At 52.0% G+C, this 15,547-nt stretch overlaps 11 protein-coding genes across 11 annotated transcripts; 4 read left to right on the top strand and 7 right to left on the bottom strand.

The window, feature by feature from the left end:
• Nucleotides 1-332: 332 nt before the first annotated feature.
• CI109_103869 (uncharacterized protein) lies at nucleotides 333-1,076 on the top strand (the record flags this gene model as incomplete). The annotated part of the gene is made up of 1 exon (XM_032001634.2): nucleotides 333-1,076. One exon carries the CDS (start codon nucleotides 333-335, stop codon nucleotides 1,074-1,076), a length of 744 nt encoding a protein of 247 aa, XP_031863797.2.
• A 408-nt stretch (nucleotides 1,077-1,484) lies between these two features.
• Nucleotides 1,485-2,610, top strand: CI109_103868 (uncharacterized protein; the record flags this gene model as incomplete). Its single annotated transcript, XM_065967386.1, has 4 exons — nucleotides 1,485-1,673; nucleotides 1,730-2,102; nucleotides 2,151-2,250; nucleotides 2,301-2,610. 4 exons carry the CDS (start codon nucleotides 1,485-1,487, stop codon nucleotides 2,608-2,610), a joined length of 972 nt encoding a protein of 323 aa, XP_065823458.1.
• A 26-nt stretch (nucleotides 2,611-2,636) lies between these two features.
• On the bottom strand, nucleotides 2,637-2,945 carry CI109_103867 (uncharacterized protein; the record flags this gene model as incomplete). Its single annotated transcript, XM_065967385.1, has 1 exon — nucleotides 2,637-2,945. The coding sequence occupies one exon, from the start codon at nucleotides 2,943-2,945 to the stop codon at nucleotides 2,637-2,639; it is 309 nt and encodes a 102-aa protein (XP_065823457.1).
• Nucleotides 2,946-3,073: 128 nt separating this feature from the next.
• Nucleotides 3,074-3,634, bottom strand: CI109_103866 (uncharacterized protein; the record flags this gene model as incomplete). The annotated part of the gene is made up of 2 exons (XM_065967384.1): nucleotides 3,074-3,165; nucleotides 3,361-3,634. The coding sequence occupies 2 exons, from the start codon at nucleotides 3,632-3,634 to the stop codon at nucleotides 3,074-3,076; spliced, it is 366 nt and encodes a 121-aa protein (XP_065823456.1).
• Nucleotides 3,635-3,675: 41 nt separating this feature from the next.
• Nucleotides 3,676-5,056, bottom strand: CI109_103865 (uncharacterized protein; the record flags this gene model as incomplete). The annotated part of the gene is made up of 4 exons (XM_065967383.1): nucleotides 3,676-4,036; nucleotides 4,252-4,449; nucleotides 4,709-4,942; nucleotides 5,001-5,056. The coding sequence occupies 4 exons, from the start codon at nucleotides 5,054-5,056 to the stop codon at nucleotides 3,676-3,678; spliced, it is 849 nt and encodes a 282-aa protein (XP_065823455.1).
• A 286-nt stretch (nucleotides 5,057-5,342) lies between these two features.
• On the top strand, nucleotides 5,343-5,873 carry CI109_103864 (uncharacterized protein; the record flags this gene model as incomplete). Its single annotated transcript, XM_032001637.1, has 1 exon — nucleotides 5,343-5,873. The coding sequence occupies one exon, from the start codon at nucleotides 5,343-5,345 to the stop codon at nucleotides 5,871-5,873; it is 531 nt and encodes a 176-aa protein (XP_031863800.1).
• Nucleotides 5,874-6,104: 231 nt separating this feature from the next.
• Nucleotides 6,105-7,771, bottom strand: CI109_103863 (uncharacterized protein; the record flags this gene model as incomplete). The annotated part of the gene is made up of 6 exons (XM_065967382.1): nucleotides 6,105-6,455; nucleotides 6,523-6,692; nucleotides 6,795-6,947; nucleotides 7,005-7,191; nucleotides 7,247-7,592; nucleotides 7,647-7,771. 6 exons carry the CDS (start codon nucleotides 7,769-7,771, stop codon nucleotides 6,105-6,107), a joined length of 1,332 nt encoding a protein of 443 aa, XP_065823454.1.
• Nucleotides 7,772-8,260: 489 nt separating this feature from the next.
• Nucleotides 8,261-10,373, bottom strand: CI109_103862 (uncharacterized protein; the record flags this gene model as incomplete). Its single annotated transcript, XM_065967381.1, has 12 exons — nucleotides 8,261-8,391; nucleotides 8,442-8,516; nucleotides 8,573-8,721; nucleotides 8,770-8,831; nucleotides 8,884-9,005; nucleotides 9,056-9,142; nucleotides 9,198-9,316; nucleotides 9,364-9,373; nucleotides 9,422-9,790; nucleotides 9,843-9,870; nucleotides 9,922-10,129; nucleotides 10,213-10,373. 12 exons carry the CDS (start codon nucleotides 10,371-10,373, stop codon nucleotides 8,261-8,263), a joined length of 1,521 nt encoding a protein of 506 aa, XP_065823453.1.
• Nucleotides 10,374-10,759: 386 nt separating this feature from the next.
• On the bottom strand, nucleotides 10,760-11,383 carry CI109_103861 (uncharacterized protein; the record flags this gene model as incomplete). Its single annotated transcript, XM_065967380.1, has 3 exons — nucleotides 10,760-10,955; nucleotides 11,014-11,152; nucleotides 11,200-11,383. The coding sequence occupies 3 exons, from the start codon at nucleotides 11,381-11,383 to the stop codon at nucleotides 10,760-10,762; spliced, it is 519 nt and encodes a 172-aa protein (XP_065823452.1).
• Nucleotides 11,384-11,441: 58 nt separating this feature from the next.
• CI109_103860 (uncharacterized protein) lies at nucleotides 11,442-12,834 on the bottom strand (the record flags this gene model as incomplete). Its single annotated transcript, XM_065967379.1, has 7 exons — nucleotides 11,442-11,531; nucleotides 11,580-11,824; nucleotides 11,873-11,952; nucleotides 12,014-12,249; nucleotides 12,302-12,417; nucleotides 12,476-12,572; nucleotides 12,661-12,834. 7 exons carry the CDS (start codon nucleotides 12,832-12,834, stop codon nucleotides 11,442-11,444), a joined length of 1,038 nt encoding a protein of 345 aa, XP_065823451.1.
• A 362-nt stretch (nucleotides 12,835-13,196) lies between these two features.
• Nucleotides 13,197-15,391, top strand: CI109_103859 (uncharacterized protein; the record flags this gene model as incomplete). Its single annotated transcript, XM_065967378.1, has 7 exons — nucleotides 13,197-13,361; nucleotides 13,406-13,773; nucleotides 13,924-13,942; nucleotides 14,260-14,318; nucleotides 14,417-14,551; nucleotides 14,835-15,105; nucleotides 15,266-15,391. The coding sequence occupies 7 exons, from the start codon at nucleotides 13,197-13,199 to the stop codon at nucleotides 15,389-15,391; spliced, it is 1,143 nt and encodes a 380-aa protein (XP_065823450.1).
• Nucleotides 15,392-15,547: the final 156 nt, after the last annotated feature.

Below are 15,547 nucleotides of genomic sequence, written 5' to 3'. Positions count from 1 at the left end.
ATGTCTTTTTGTATCAATGTCAACAACCCAAACACGGGCACATCGTCGATACAGTTTGATGCAGCCTATTCGGCTCTCCAACCGGAATGCACGCTCTGGCTTAATTGAATCAACAGCACGCCGGTTGTCATCTCTTGGCAAACGAGTAAACAAACGAGTACCATCAGACGAGCACCGCAGAGTCCAAGTTCACAACAACAATCCTCGTCGGTCCATGTTCATCCCTCTGTCTGTTTCGCTTAAATAGAGAGACATTCCGGACCATGTCTAACAACTCCTCCCTTCCTCATCCGAACACGACAACACATCAACACACCAACAACTCATCCACCATGGGCAAACTCAGCATCTTCATCCACCTCCTTTTCTCGAGCGTCTGGCTCAACAGCGTGCTCGCTCAAGACACTTTTGTCGGCTCGATCATGATATGGCCGATGAATTTCGCACCCAATGGCTGGGCATTCTGTGACGGCGCACTGTTACAGATCAGCGAGTTTGAAACCCTTTTCTCTCTCATCGGAACCACGTACGGCGGCGATGGTCAAACCACCTTTGCACTTCCAGACCTCGTTGGGAGGTTCCCATTGGGCGCAGGCGCCGGTCACAATCTCGGTGAAGTAGGAGGAGCAGCTGGAGAGACAACTATCCCCATCCGAGGTGCTGCTCAAGGACCAATCTTCCTGAGACCCGAAAATCTCCCTCCTCACACTCACTCGGCCACCTTTACCGGTATGCAAAGCGAAGGAAAGTTCCGAACCGAGATCGAAGTGGTCCAAGCGGCAGGCAAGGCTGTCCCCCAACCCGGCGGCTCCTTGTCTCAAGGGTCTGCCAGTGGGACAGGCGGCGCCAACATCTTTGCACCTCCTGGCTCTTCAGCTCCTAGTGTCCCTCTTGCCGGCGGATCTGGCTCATTCGTATCTACTCCTGCCGGATCAGTCAACATCGATGCGGCCGGTCAAGGGGAACCAATCTTCGCGAGTCTCCCCGTCGATGGCAGTGGCGTCCTGCCGTTGCCGCCATACACCACTCTCAACTACATCATCAGTCTTTACGGTATCTACCCCTCACAAAACTAAACGAGCTGGATTTGAGATAGTTGATGGGTGGATTTGGAGATCAACTGGGAGGATCGGAGAACGAGGGGGAGTTCGTGATACAGGCTTTTGGGCACGGTTCAGGTGGATTCTTGGGCTCTTCTTGTCTTTTAGGTAGTACGTGCGCATATGTACTTATATGTATGTCATTCCTGCCGACGTGATCCTGCTGCATGAGTTGCACCCGACCAATTGACCAAGTTTAGAAGTTTAGGACGCGTTCAATCCACGAGATTATACTGGTGTAGTCACCCAGAATGAATGTCGGAAAGCCGCCGGTCCGAACCGTCCATTCCATCTTCCGCTTAGATAGATTACCTGAGATTACATTTTACTTTGTATCCTCTTCTCAACATCCTCCCAATCATACATCCACATTCCACATTGATAATGTCACAAATCCGCATCGCACTCGCTCAAACATGTCCTGTGGTCGCACCTACCGGACCTGCGAAAGACGACGATGATATCTTCAACGTGCTTGAGCGCAATTTGATCGACGCGCGAGGATGGGTGGAGAAAGCGTCAAAGGAAAAAGCGGACGTAGTTGTCTTCCCGGAGTACTTCTTACAAGGATTGGTGGATGAAGGTCGTCAGGTGAGTTTACCCTCTCAATGGATCGTGCTGATGATTAGTACCTCACCTACCCATCTCCACATCTCATCGCGTACCTCTCCCACCTGGCGAAAGAGCACAACGTGTCCATCGTCGGCACTATCATCCATTCAGTGTGTGATGACCTACCCCCTACTTCCCCCTTCGACCATCTCCTCTCGGACGCACCTAAAGACGTCACCAAATGGCGAGAATACGTCAAGGCGAACCCTGGGACGAATCACAGTCCCCAACTGCTCAACACGGCATTCTACATCGAAGCGGGAAGTGGGAAGGTTCTCGACGAGTTTGTGAAGCGCAACCTATGGCATCCGGAGAGAGATTACCTTACACCAGGTCAAGCGGGACATCAAGTCTTTGATACGAAATGGGGCAGATGTGGCTTCTTGATCTGTGAGTGGGGACGGGGTCGCATACACAGTCTTGCTCACACGTCATCAGGCTGGGATGTATCCCATCCAAGCGCTGGACAAGCTCTCTCAGACCTCGGAGCGGATATCGTCTTCGCTCCGACTTATTGGATCGGCTACGACAGTGCTCCGTGAGTTAATTGTAGTGCCCAAAGGTATAAGCTTACAGATGCGCTCGCAGGACAATTACGAAACACCACGCCAACCCTCCCAAATACGAGACCGAGGTTCTATCCACCCTTTCATACGCCCGAGCGTTCGAGACGGAGACCGCTTGGATCATGTGCAATGCTGGAGGACCCGCCAAGGAAGGCTACATTGGTGGATCAGGTGTCTGGATGCCGTTGAAGGGGAAGATCGGAGGATACGATGGGGAGGAAGTGGGTCTGAAAGTGGTCGACGTGGATTTGGATGTTCTCAAGGTGAGCTTGACCAAACGAAAGCTTGAGCTGACGTCTAGGATGCACGACGGCTGTACAAGATCAGGGTAGACCACGAGTCGAGGAGATGATGCATGCTATGTCTCTTCGATCTGTCCAAATAGCCAGTCCTGCTCTAGACCCGAGCTCTGCCATAATGTCAACCAATCCTGATCCCACAACTGTCCATCCAGAGCATTTTGCGACTGAGCCACCCCCGCATGCGTTGAATTAGGTCCAGCCGCAATGATACCTGCCATGCCGGCGAGAAACTGGGCATAGCGTGACGCGGGGTGTCCATGAGAAGGCGCACATTGCCGTAAGGTACGGGCGGATAGATCGACCAAGTGGTAGAGGGTGGAGGATTGTGTGTTGGTCGACGGATGGACCGTGTTGGTGCCGGGCATTTGCAGTTGATCTGATGTCAGCGTGAACAAACGCTTCGACTCACTATCAATCGCCCCGTTCTGCCAGGCCAGCACCAGAAATGAAGCTGTGTAGGCTCTGCTTGGTCAGCATTGTCAATACAGCGCACTTACATCACGACAAAGTACTGATCGATCGCGAAAGATAACAGCTTCACCAAGCCCTCGTCCGGCTCCAGTGCCCCTTCAATCACACCCAGCCCTAGATGGCTCGAAGTCATTGGCGCGGACGAGGAAAGATGGTACAGCATTTGACTCGCCCAGTCGACACTGAGACGCAGCATTTCTCCGGCGTTGCGCCAGTTACCCGGCGGAGGGAGAAGAGTGCTCGCGAATGCCAGGCGATACCACCGTAGTGAAGCTACTGGTTAGCCTTTTCTCGAATCCGTTCACTTACTAAATGGGAAATGCTGGCCCATCCTGTCGTGTCCCGGCTCCATGCCCGCTGACCACGAAAGGAAGCTCTGCTCCACCCCGTTGACATCCTCGTTGAACGCTTCCAAGCTCTCGACTGTCTCTGCTTTTCCTCCCATCACGTGTGCAGCTTGGACGACTCGTATAAGCGAGGCAAGACGGCTGTCGGTCGGTCTGACCCAATCCCCACGAAGGAAGCGAGGAAGCACGCTGTATATGGCCGTTGGCAGAAGGGTGGGCGGTCGACGCGCGGACATGGCGAGGCTGAAATTCAGCTCACGTCACACACGTGTACTCACTAATGATCGCTCTCGGTCAAGTAAAGCATAGTCCTGTAATTCCTCACATCCTGGCCACTCGGTGTATTGGAGACTTCGATGAACGGCAGGTGAGCCGTCTTGTCCAGCCCCAGTAACGTCACCCAACGTATCGCCAGACCCAAGCATTGCCATACACTCGACTCGGTGAACCTAGACCGATAGCTGGTCCCGTTGATCGACGATGACGTGTCGATTGGCATCCAATGAGAGTAGATCATCCACGCTTGGACGGTCTCGAGACAGATATCCGCAGGACGTGGTCGAAGTGTCAAACGGGACATCTCTTGGTCTAAGAGAGCGACGAGGCGGGGATAGCGGGGGTGGAGCCATGTATCGCGTCTGCCCAGTCAGCAAAAATGCCACGCAAACCACTCACTTTGACGAGTGTGACCAGAACCTCGCTCCGACCACGATGATGTTGAGGAACAACGCAGCGTTGCGCGATCGAACCGACTGCAAATCCCCATCATACTGCGAATCGAGGAACGGCGCGTTGAGATGGCATTTGTTGAAGAAGCTGCATCTTAGCACATGTTCATCTGCGCGCCACTCACAGTCTGAACGCAACGCTCGCTTCTCCTTGTGTGAGGATCTGCCTTGTTATCGGATCATGGCACTCCACGTCGAACGCGTCATCCGCTCCCAGCTCTTGCAGGACCTTCATCGGTCCGTTGAACGCAGCATCGGGCGATGTGTGCGATAGAGGGATGGATGGAAGTGATTGTGCCGGTACTGAGTGGGTGGCAGAAGGTCTGAAAGTCAGCCTGGTTCGTCAAGCTTGGACTTACGGATCAAAGTATGTTGGGGAAGGGTCTGAGAATATAGCCTGGTCGGTTTGCACCGGTTGTTCTTGCGGAGGAGGTGGAAAGATAGTTGATGGACCCGGTATCGAGGTGTTTTGGAGTATCTGCGTCACTTGACGATCCATCAGAGTACCTCTGAGCGTCTGGATCTCATCTCGTAATAGCTGTAATCTAATCTGTCAGCTCCGGTTGACCGCGCTCCACTCACTGATTCTGCACTTCTTCCGCGTCCTTTCCGTTCTCCGCCTGAGAGCTCTCTCCACGTGCTTCTCGTTCTCGCTCTACTACTCGGATCGACCTATCGGGCGAGCGTGTCGATTGTATGCGCAGGTACGGGTTGTATCTCGGATCTCTCGCCTCTTCCTCAAAGGAGCAATCGACCTTTCGGGCCTGACAAGCGATACAGGTCGCCTGGGAAGTAACACCTCCACATTTCTGCTTCCTATCGGATCGGGTTTCAGCGCACGCCGACGCAGTCTCGCTAGACTAGACCGACTCACCTTTCCCGACACTGCACGCATGCATGCGTTGTCCTACGGATTGGACCGGCGCTCATGGAGTTGTGGTTTGGTAGATTAAAGAGTTTAAATTGATGTAATGAGGAAAAACAAAGATTGTGGGGAAAGGCGAGCGCCGAATATACGTAACTTGGTAAATGAACGGCCAAATGCGTCTTCTCTATGCGTGATCCGAGATCTCGGTATGGCCCGAAACACTTCCTTGTTGCATCTCCACGATGATATGAGCGACTAACTCTGTATATATGGACAAACTATCGTCAATGCATAGATTCAACTTCCTCACATCGCCACCGAAAAGCAGCTCCGAACATCACACACACAATGACACGCCCCACAGACACCTCTGCCGTCGCCTATCAAGGCCCCCCACTCTATGCCGTTCCAGACGATCTCGTCCATCTCAACGTGCTCGATATGAAAAACACCGACGAGCGGTTATGGGTACCCCAATCCAAAGACGTCTGGTTCCGTCCTCTCCTCTTCAACACATCCCAGGGATACTTTGTCAACCTTCTTCGAGTCCGAAAGTCGGGTATCCTCTCACGTCATCGACATGCCGGACCGGTCCACGCAACAACGCTCAAAGGTCGATGGCATTACCTCGAACACGATTGGTGGGCGGAAGAGGGATCGTACGCATTTGAGCCACCAGGAGATATCCACACGTTGGAGGTTCCAGAGGGAGTCGAGGAGATGATCACAATGTTCCATGTGACGGGGGCGTATATCTACGTGGACCCGATGGGTAAGCCGGAGGCAGTGGAGGATGTGTTTTCAAAGATTGAGTTGGCGAGGGATCACTTTGAAAAGATAGGGCTGGGAGCGGACTTTGTAAACCAGTTCATACGGTGATGATTCGAGACTAGAAGATGATGACATGTATTACATATCCTGTATCTCTGCATATTCCACTTTGAATGCATATTCAGCGCTTGTACTGGAGCTTGCCAAGCGATGTGTCAAGCGAACACCTCGGATGTGCGTCGAACAACAACAGCAGTGTGCTCAAGTGAATCAAACGGCAGATCTCCTGGTCGATCGCGTGCCCTTGCGCAAGTCTATAATCAATGCATGTATTACAAATCACACTACCAACTCCCTCTGCACCTCGTCACGGCTGAACACCTCATCTACACCCTCCTTAACCGCTTTCACCAACTCCTCGATCTCGCTCGAGGAGATATTGAGTGGCGGCGAGAACAAGATATGGTCGCCGACAACACCGTCCGCTGTACCTTTACCAAATCCAGAATAAACTGAGACTCCCCGATCGAATATCGCATTGTCGAGCATTGAAGCTAAAGGAAGTCCCTGGGAGAAGGTGGCTTTGGTGTTCTTGTCCTTCACAAACTCGATAGAGAGGAATAGACCTCGACCACGGATCTCCCCCACGTTGGGGTGATCTCCCAGTGATTCAATCAAGCTTCTGTGGAGCTGTTGGGCCAAAAATGACCACATATCAGCGATAGACAACGAAGAGGCGGACTGAGCATCAACTCACCTCGGCACCTCGTTTAGCACAAACGGCAACAACGTCATCACTCTCGAAGATGGAGAGAACCGCGACACCAGCAGCAGCGGCAGCAGGATGACACTGAAAAGTCTGACCATTGGCGAATGCCCCACTACCTCTCTTCAACCCGTCCACAACGTGTTGCTGCATGAGGACGGCTGAAAGTGCTTGATATCCACCGTTCAAACCCTTTCCGATCGTCTGGATATCCGGAACGACACCTGAAAAGGTCAGCCGCGCTCACACCCGTCGCTGCTCACCTTCCCACTCCCACGCGTGCATCTTCCCGGTACGTCCCATCCCACACATGATCTCATCAAGGACAAGCAAGACACCGTACTTGTCACAGACTCGTCGAATCGCTTGAAAGTAGCCTGGAACCGGTGTCAAGTTGCCAGCCGCAGCTCCACCAACTGTAGCGGTGTGTGGTTCAGCAGTAGGACATGATTTGAACGAATGCAGAGACTCACCAGTCTCAGCGAAGAAAGCAGCGACTCTGCCAGGACCGACTCGCAAGATCTCCTGCTCCAGCTCGTCCCCTAATCTTTGAGCGTACGTCTCATCTGTCTCTCCATCCGTCTTGTATCGGTACGGGTAGCACGGAGATACTCGCGAGGTGTGCTGCATTAGGATGGGCTCGAAGTGACGACGTCGGCTCTGTGAGAAGTCAGCGATCCATACAGATCAGGGGTTTGAGATAGTATGGACGCACTGGAATACCCGTCAAGGAGACGCAACCGATACTATTCCCGTGGTACGAGTTATTTCGACTAATGATATGAACCCTATCCGTCTCGCCCTTCTCCACGAAGAACTGTCTGGCCAACTTGATTGCACTCTCGTTCGCCTCCGATCCGGATGAAAGGAAGATCGCATGGGATAAGCCACCGGGTCGATTTCCGACGAGCATTTGACCGAGTCGTTCAGCCGCAGGGTTGGTAAGTCGTGAAGTGTGGTGGTACGACAAGGTGGTCATTTGAGATGCGACGGCTTGAATAACACGTTGATCGCCATGACCGATCGACGCGACTGCAGCTCCAGCGCACGCATCGAGGATCCTGCAGCAGGTCAGTGACCGCATCGATACACGATGCAATGCTCCTGCGACTCACTTTCGTCCATCATCTAGAAAGACGTATGATCCTCTCGCCTCGACGACAGTCTCGGGCTTCTTCCCATGGAGATCTCTGTACAACAGACAGGTAGGTTGTTCTTCCTCGACTCGGACTGGTGACATCTTGATAGTGTATGACTGGGGAGTTATGCTGAGGTCGATCAAATTCGATACTTCCGAATGAGAGGGATGCCAATGCAGAGCGCACAAGTCAAGTTATCTGCTGAATCTGGCCGCATGCTTGTGGCGAGACGATCCTCCAACTAAAACGGATGTGATCAACGGATTCTTCATTGACCGCGTCGGAGGCGGACCGATCCGGTGAAAGCGATAACGGTTTTGAACGACGGAGGGGGGTTCAGGGGATCTTCTCCGCGGAGAAAGGACGGGGAAGTGGAGCCAGGAAGAAGCCCTCGGATGGGCGCGGTCTCGATAACTCGCTTGGATTGAGCGAGCATATCGAGGTCGTGTGAATGGGATTCCTTCTGCGTAGCTAGGATTGACTGATTTTGGAATGCGGGAAGATGATGAAGTTGACGAGACATACAAACGAATGCAAGATATGCACTGGAAGGATCGCATGATGAAATTATTACATAATCGTACATATTGCTACTCGGCATGAACCACCTTGACCTTGGGCCCTTGATAATGCCTCTTCCCAGATATGATCCACGAGATCAGACTCATCAGAGTGACGAATGCAACCACGACCACTACGTAGTTCATCGACGTGCCCGACACTGCAGCGGACTTGAGCTTACTCCTGACGGCAAACGCAAAACCAACGTACCTGGAATCGCAGGAGGGAAGCAGAAGAAGACGATGGTCACAATAGCAAAGATCAAGGCGAAAGCGTTGACGAAGGCTGAGAGACGAGAGTTAGACCGAGCGATGGCAAAGCCGGGAGGCATGCCCACTCACGGCGGAATCTTCCCATTGTCAAGACTCTTTTCGGGTAGCCCGCTGGTTCAAGCACTCTGGTTCCGCGGACCAAAACAAGCGTGATAGGTATAACGTAGCTGATCTCGAGGAGGACCACACTCGAACTGAGAATGGCGTTCAAGGCGACACTAGATCCGAGATCTGATCGATCAGCTTGGATTCTGGAGACACTTCACTCACAGATCAGTCCAAAGATGGTAATCCAGATTGCGACAAAGACAAGACTCCAGTGTGGGACCTATCTGAAGCATTAGCCGAGCGGGACAAGCAATCAACTGCACGTTACTTACGGCCAGACGAGGATGCACTCGTGCGAGATGAGGGGACAGCGGACCGTACAACCCATCTCGAGCAGTACTCATGACGATACGACTAGCCACCGTCATGAGACCCTGCGTCGCAAATGCCATAGCTGTGGGTAGTGTCAGCGAATGAGTCAACCTTTATCAAACGGACACTTACCAACGAGGTTGAACATCAAGAGACCTGTTGCGCCAGCTCGGCTCGATGTTGCTTGATAATACGCTTCGAGCAACGCACCGTTCGATGCTAAAGAATTGCAATGTCAGTCCACGTCTAGTTCAGTCGATCACGCCGCACTCACTGGTGATAAGTCCGTCAAAGTCGTTGATTGCGAATAACACGCAAACAATAAAGATGAACGAGGTGACCGAACCGAGCAGTACAGCAGATACCATGATCCGAGGAGCGTTCATTCGAGGGCTGCGTTATGTCAGTCGGACTCCAGAGCATGCTTCCTCGCCACGTACTTTGGCATTTCTGTGAATCGCATCAGCTTAGATTATCACGGTCTACAAACAAACTCACCTTCAATCATGTGTGAAATCGCGTCAAATCCCGTCAAGCCAAATGTCGATTGGAGTAGACCCAACAAGAACGCGACCCCACCCGGCCATCCAGTCTCGTTGACAAACGTCGTGAATACAAACTTGCCAGTCTCGTATTCGCCCTTGGCCGTTGAAAGGATCACAATGATGACGGTGACGATACCCGTCAGACTCCAGATCATTGCGCAACGATCGATCATTGGAAGCGCACGGACGGCGAACGTGTTGAGTAGGAAAGCACCGAGTGTGAAGGCGAGATAGGTGAGGAAGGTGTGGAAAGGTTTCGTTTCGTAGTTTTCGTTCCACAGTGAGATCAAGCCAATGATGAAGCTTGCGCCGAGACTTGAACCTGTGCAGTGGGGGTAAGCTTCTGAGCTACGCCTTGCGAAGCTATCACCTACCCGTAGCAGCGACAGATACCCATCCAGCCTACACGACGCCTTGTCAGCTAGTGCAAAGCGCCCCCGTCTTCCCACTCACCGCCGTCATCCACCCTGCTATCCAAGCCAGACCACGTCTATAGCCAGCAGGAGCTAACAGATACGCCCAATCATACTGTCCTCCTAAACTCGGATAGACATGACATATCTCGGCCAGTGTCGCGCACATTGCCAAACTTCCCAGAGCGGACACACACAGACCCCATGTCATCGCGACGGGTCCGCCGGAGGGAAGGATCAAGCTCAGCCTGGGAGGGTGTGTGTGAGGGGGTGTAGAGGATGCAGGAAGCGACGTCAGCTAAGCAATGTGAACAAAATGCTGATCACGCACGACGCAGCCATCGCTGTCCAAGAGTTGAGCATTGCAAAGGCCATCCCTAACGCATCCAAGAAGCGGAAGTTGCGTTCGAGCACCACTTCGCCCGATTCATGCACCCTCACATCCTGCTCGATGATCTCGATCTCGGCGGTTGGTGGGCTGGATTTCTCCATCGTGTCTAATGATCCGAACGAGTGTTGTATGTATTCGTATTTGTGTGAATATGTGTATCTCGTATCTCACCGTGTTGGTCTTGAAGCGAGAACGTCGGCAAGTTGCTCTACATGATCAATGGCGAACCACGTATATTGTATATATAAACAGAACAAGGGAGATAAGCAGATTGTGGAACATCGCGCTTTGCTAATCGGGTCGCACCGAGACACCGCGTCCTCAGCTAGACGTACGTAAAGCGCGAATGACGTAGAGGACCCGTTGCAATTGCGACAGCATCCCATTATAGATACATCAGATGACAACGCCAAGCGACAACTATAGCAACTGTAAATATCTAATGACAACTCGGTGTATAACCCCAGACTATGCGCGACGATCCAGTTTACTGCCTGTACTCAGCGGTTCCTTCAGCCCGTTGAAGCTCGTCCCGTGTTTTTGAAAAGTTCCTAGCAGATACTCCCTCCTCGAACAACAAGTCAATCTCGGCGAATGTGAAGCCTTTGGTCTCTGGGATTCTGAAGTACGCCCAAACGAGACACAGAGCGGTGGATCCTGCCCAGAAGAACCCAGCTTTGGCACTATAGTACATCTCACGTCAGCTTGTGAATCTGTCAAGACCATCGCGTTCACACTCACCCCCAGTTCCACGCAGTCGTGTTGAGCATGTACGGTGTGATCACACCGGTCCAGATACAGGTGATGTTGTAAGCGTTACGGGCGATGACAATGGTCTTGTGTCGAAGTCGAGAGGAAGGTGCCTCGGGCACAATGACGTCTGCTCGGGTCAGCCACTGGTTGAAGCGCAACAACACGTAAACTCACAAGTCAAAGGACCGACCGTCGAGTCGTAGATGAACGTGAAGATGAGAAGGAATGCACCGATCGCCCACGAGACGCTGGTACTGGAAGCGGGTCCAAGACTGATGAAGCCGACAATCAAGAGGGATATGAAGATACCGGTGAGACCTGAGAGGAAGATGGTCCTTCGGCCGAATCGGTTGATCATAGGCCAGGAGAGGACGGTGCCGATGAATGCGATGGCGTACTGAATGTCAGCTCGTATCTCAGCGGCTGTCACTCACAAGTCCAAGGGTCATGTTGAATGCTTGACTCGCTGGAAGACCAGCTTGCTCGAAGAAGTAGATAGCGTAGGTCTAAGGTAATGTCAACGTTGAACAGTGTTATGGATACGCTTGACTCACCTGCAAGACAGGGCCACACATCTGTTGGACGACCCATGTGCCCACACAGATCTCAGTTCGACGAAGGTTGGTTCCTTTGAAGCACTCGAGGTATCCAGCGCCAGCGGTAAGTCGCTTCTCGATCGTGTTGGTTTGGGCAAGAAGCGAGACGGTCTCGTGGGGAGTCGGGATGTTGTGGGCGGACGAGGAAGATTGGAGTCGACTGACAGCCTTCTCTGCTTCGGCTTCACGACCGTGCTCGACGACTGTATAGGTGTCAGCAGGGTTCAGTGGGGACTATCGAAGCTACTCACGCCATGTAGGTGATTCGGGGCAGAAGAGACAGACAAAGATGATGGGAATAGGCCAGACCCATTGAACGGCGAAAGGGATTCTGAGCAGGATAGCGTCAGCACATGAAGGCACAAGGGAAGGGCAAGGAGACATCTACTCACCTCCATCCCCACTGGTCAGTGCGCGGCTGTACACCCACGAGCACACCTGAAGCGATGAATTGTCCAATAACCCAACACAAGTTGACGTAACTGGTGAGGTACCCTCGGAGGTTGACGGGCAGGACTTCGGATGCATAGACTGTCGTGACGGTTTGGTACACACCCCATGGGATACCACAGAGAATTTGACCGACAAGTTGGACTGGAAGGGATTTTCCAAAGAACGAAATGAAGATCTATTATGTCGTCAGCATCTGGTTAAATACACGATTTGAGACGGAAACTCACAAAGGCAATCATCAAGATGGTTGCGCCCGTCATGACCTTTTTGTTTCCATACCAGTTGACAAGGTAACCAGTCGCTTGAAGACCGAGAATCTCTCCGATGTACGCCCCGTTGGTCACTGAGTGTCTGTCAGCGACAATGGATAGACAGATACACAAGCACACACGATGACTCACCTGCACTTTGCCAAGGCGCAGTGATAGAGGGGACACCGTCCACCACTTGGTTGCCGAAGGTGTTGTTAAATGATGCGAATCCGAGATATGATCCGATCTAAGTCGGGTTAGTTCTGGTCACAAGCTTCTGAACTCACCAAGATCGTGTCATATCCTTCCATGATGACAGCGGAAGATAGGAGTACACTCCATCCTATCGCTTTACTGTATGCCTTGAGACCCTGTCTGACTGTCAGGCCATGCTCCTTCGATGTTGCGATACGAGCTTCGTCTGCGATCTCCTTCTCGGTGACGACAGAGTGGTGACCGATTGCCTTCTCGTCTTCGTGCATAGCGTAAGTTTCTTCGTTTTTCGACATGGTGTTTCGTGTCGGAGAAGAAGTTTCGGGTTTGAGAAAGAGTGATAAGGTGACATGGTTATCAAACCGACTATTTATGTACGAGAAAAAGTCGATGGAGACTCCGTGTGGGGGATCAGGTCTCAAATTACATTCCGGACCGACCCGCGAAGGGCAATCACGCCCAGATGTAACGTAAAATGTCGGAACGGTGCGAGATAAGAGCCGGGTAGAAAGAGAGGATGCAGGATGTGACGTAGCGAGAGAAATGTCGGAGGTCAAGTCAGTCCGAAGTCCGCAACGTGACTTGACTTGAACATTTTCAAGATCATTGACACCTTGCATCCATTCTACAAGTCCACTAACCCGTCGAGCCAAACACCATGACCATAGCTACCAAACAACCTAGCACGTTCCAGCAACGAGCGCACTTTAAAGAATGCACCATCTACCAGGTGTACCCGGCGTCATTCTGCGATTCGAACGGAGATGGTATCGGTGATATCCAAGGAATGATCTCCAAGCTCGACTACCTGAAAGATCTCGGTGTGGTGAGTGAACTTGAGACCTGGCCGAGCTGACTGGAGTGCAGGACGTCGTCTGGCTCTCACCTGTGTACCAATCTCCCTTCATCGACAATGGGTATGACATCTCTGACTACCAAGATATCCACCCCCAATTCGGTACCCTCGCCGATGTCGATCAGCTCATCGCCGAGATGCACGCTCGTGATATGAAACTAGTGATGGATCTGGTTGTGAATCATACCAGTGATCAACACAAGTGGTTTATCGAATCACGGAAATCGAAGGAGAACAACCCTTATCGAGACTTCTACATCTGGCGTCCGGCGAAATGGTCTCCTTCGGGCGAGAGATTGCCCCCGAACAACTGGAGAGAGGAGTTCTCAAATGGTAGCGCATGGGAGTGGGACGAGCAGAGTCAAGAATACTTCCTACAGTGAGTTTCACGCTCACAACGAGCGCTAAAAAGCCGCAGCTTGTACTGCAAAGAGCAACCCGATTTGAACTGGGAATGCGAAGCGGTGCGCAAGGCAGTCTACGAGGATATCATGAAGTGGTGGTTGGAACGAGGGTGTGATGGTTTCAGAATGGACGTTATCAACTTGGTGAGTTCAAGCAAAAGCACGTCGTAGCTGACGGACAGATCTCCAAAGTTCCCGGCTTGCCAGACGCTTCAATCACTCAGCCGGATGAGAAATTCCAGTGGCCATACGAGCATTGTGCGAACGGGTGAGTGCGTGTTAAGAAATGGCTGGGCTGACGCGATAGACCGCGAATCCACGAGTACTTGCAAGAGATGAACAGGGAGGTGTTGTCAAAGTGTGAGTGCGAGCTTCAGCTGGACATAGGCTGATATGAAGACCCCGATTGCATAACCGTTGGAGAGACGGTGAGTTGACTTGTCAAACTCCGCTGACGTCAGCCGTTCACGCATCACGACTTTGACGTGTTGGTTCCATACGTCTTGCCAGAGAACAAAGAGTGAGTCGACTGAATGTGAGCGGCGCTGACCTGTCCCAGACTACAAATGATCTTCCAGGTAAGCCTGAACGTCACGGAGACCTCCTGACTGTTTCCAGTTTGAGCAGCAAGAAGTGGACGGGTACCCGCAACTTATACCATGCGACTACCCTCTCACCGAGTTCAAGAAGATCACTTCGCGCTGGCAGATCGGTATGCAGGAGCGAGGCGGATGGAACTCGATTTACCTCGAGGTATGTTCACCTGAGTAAAACTCGCTGACAAATAGAACCACGATGTCGCTCGATCGGTCTCACGATTCGGCAATGACTCGACGCCTGAGTATCGTACCGCGTCTGCCAAACTACTCGCGATGATGCAGTGCACTTTGACTGGTACACTCTACGTGTATCAAGGCGAAGAGATTGCCATGGCAAATCTGCCTGTGGAGTGGCCGATTGAGGAATACAAAGATATTGCGAGTCAGACGTACTACTACGAGTGAGTCCCTATGATCAGACTTAAGCTGACAAGCAGGGAGCTCGAGGCGAGGAAGGCCAAGCACAACACCGAGACACCCGACATGTCAGACGTCATGGATGGGATCCGACGAAAAGCTCGAGATCACGGACGTAACCCCATGCAATGGGATGACACGAAACATGGCGGCTTCACAAGTGGCGAACCATGGATGAGAGTGCACGACGATTATCCCGATTGGAACGTGGTCAAACAGAAGGACGATCCGGAAAGCGTCTTGTCGTTCTGGAAGAAAATGCTGGCGTTCCGAAAGGAACATCTCAGCAGCGTGAGTCAATTTACCTCGAAGCGAGCTGATATGATAGATCTACGGTACCTTCACACATCTCACGCCCGACGACGAGAGCGTTTATGCTTATACAAAAGAGTACGAGTCGGAATTGCTTCTTGTCGTTCTTAACTTCACGGACAAAGAGATGGACTACAAGCTCCCAGAGACGGTGGCGAAGAAGTCGGTGACAGCTGCGATCGGCAATTTCACGAGCGAAGTGACCAAGCTCAAGTCTTCTGTCACCTTGAAACCGTATGAAGGGCTGGCAGTAATTCTTGCATAATTCGTAGAGTCTTAGAATCGATTGATTGGGATGTACAAAGTATGCATAGATCTAGACAATCTGATCTACTCGCTGTCCTTTTTCGTTTCTCTCTTGTCATTCTCTTTGATCTTTCTCACTCGGTTCCACTTTATGTCGGCATTGTTTGTAACCTGC

The sequence above is a fragment of the Kwoniella shandongensis genome, chromosome 6 (genome assembly GCF_008629635.2).
Source record: "Kwoniella shandongensis chromosome 6, complete sequence".
NCBI classification, from domain to species: Eukaryota; Fungi; Basidiomycota; class Tremellomycetes; order Tremellales; family Cryptococcaceae; genus Kwoniella; species Kwoniella shandongensis.
This window is presented reverse-complemented; position numbering and strand designations above follow the sequence as displayed.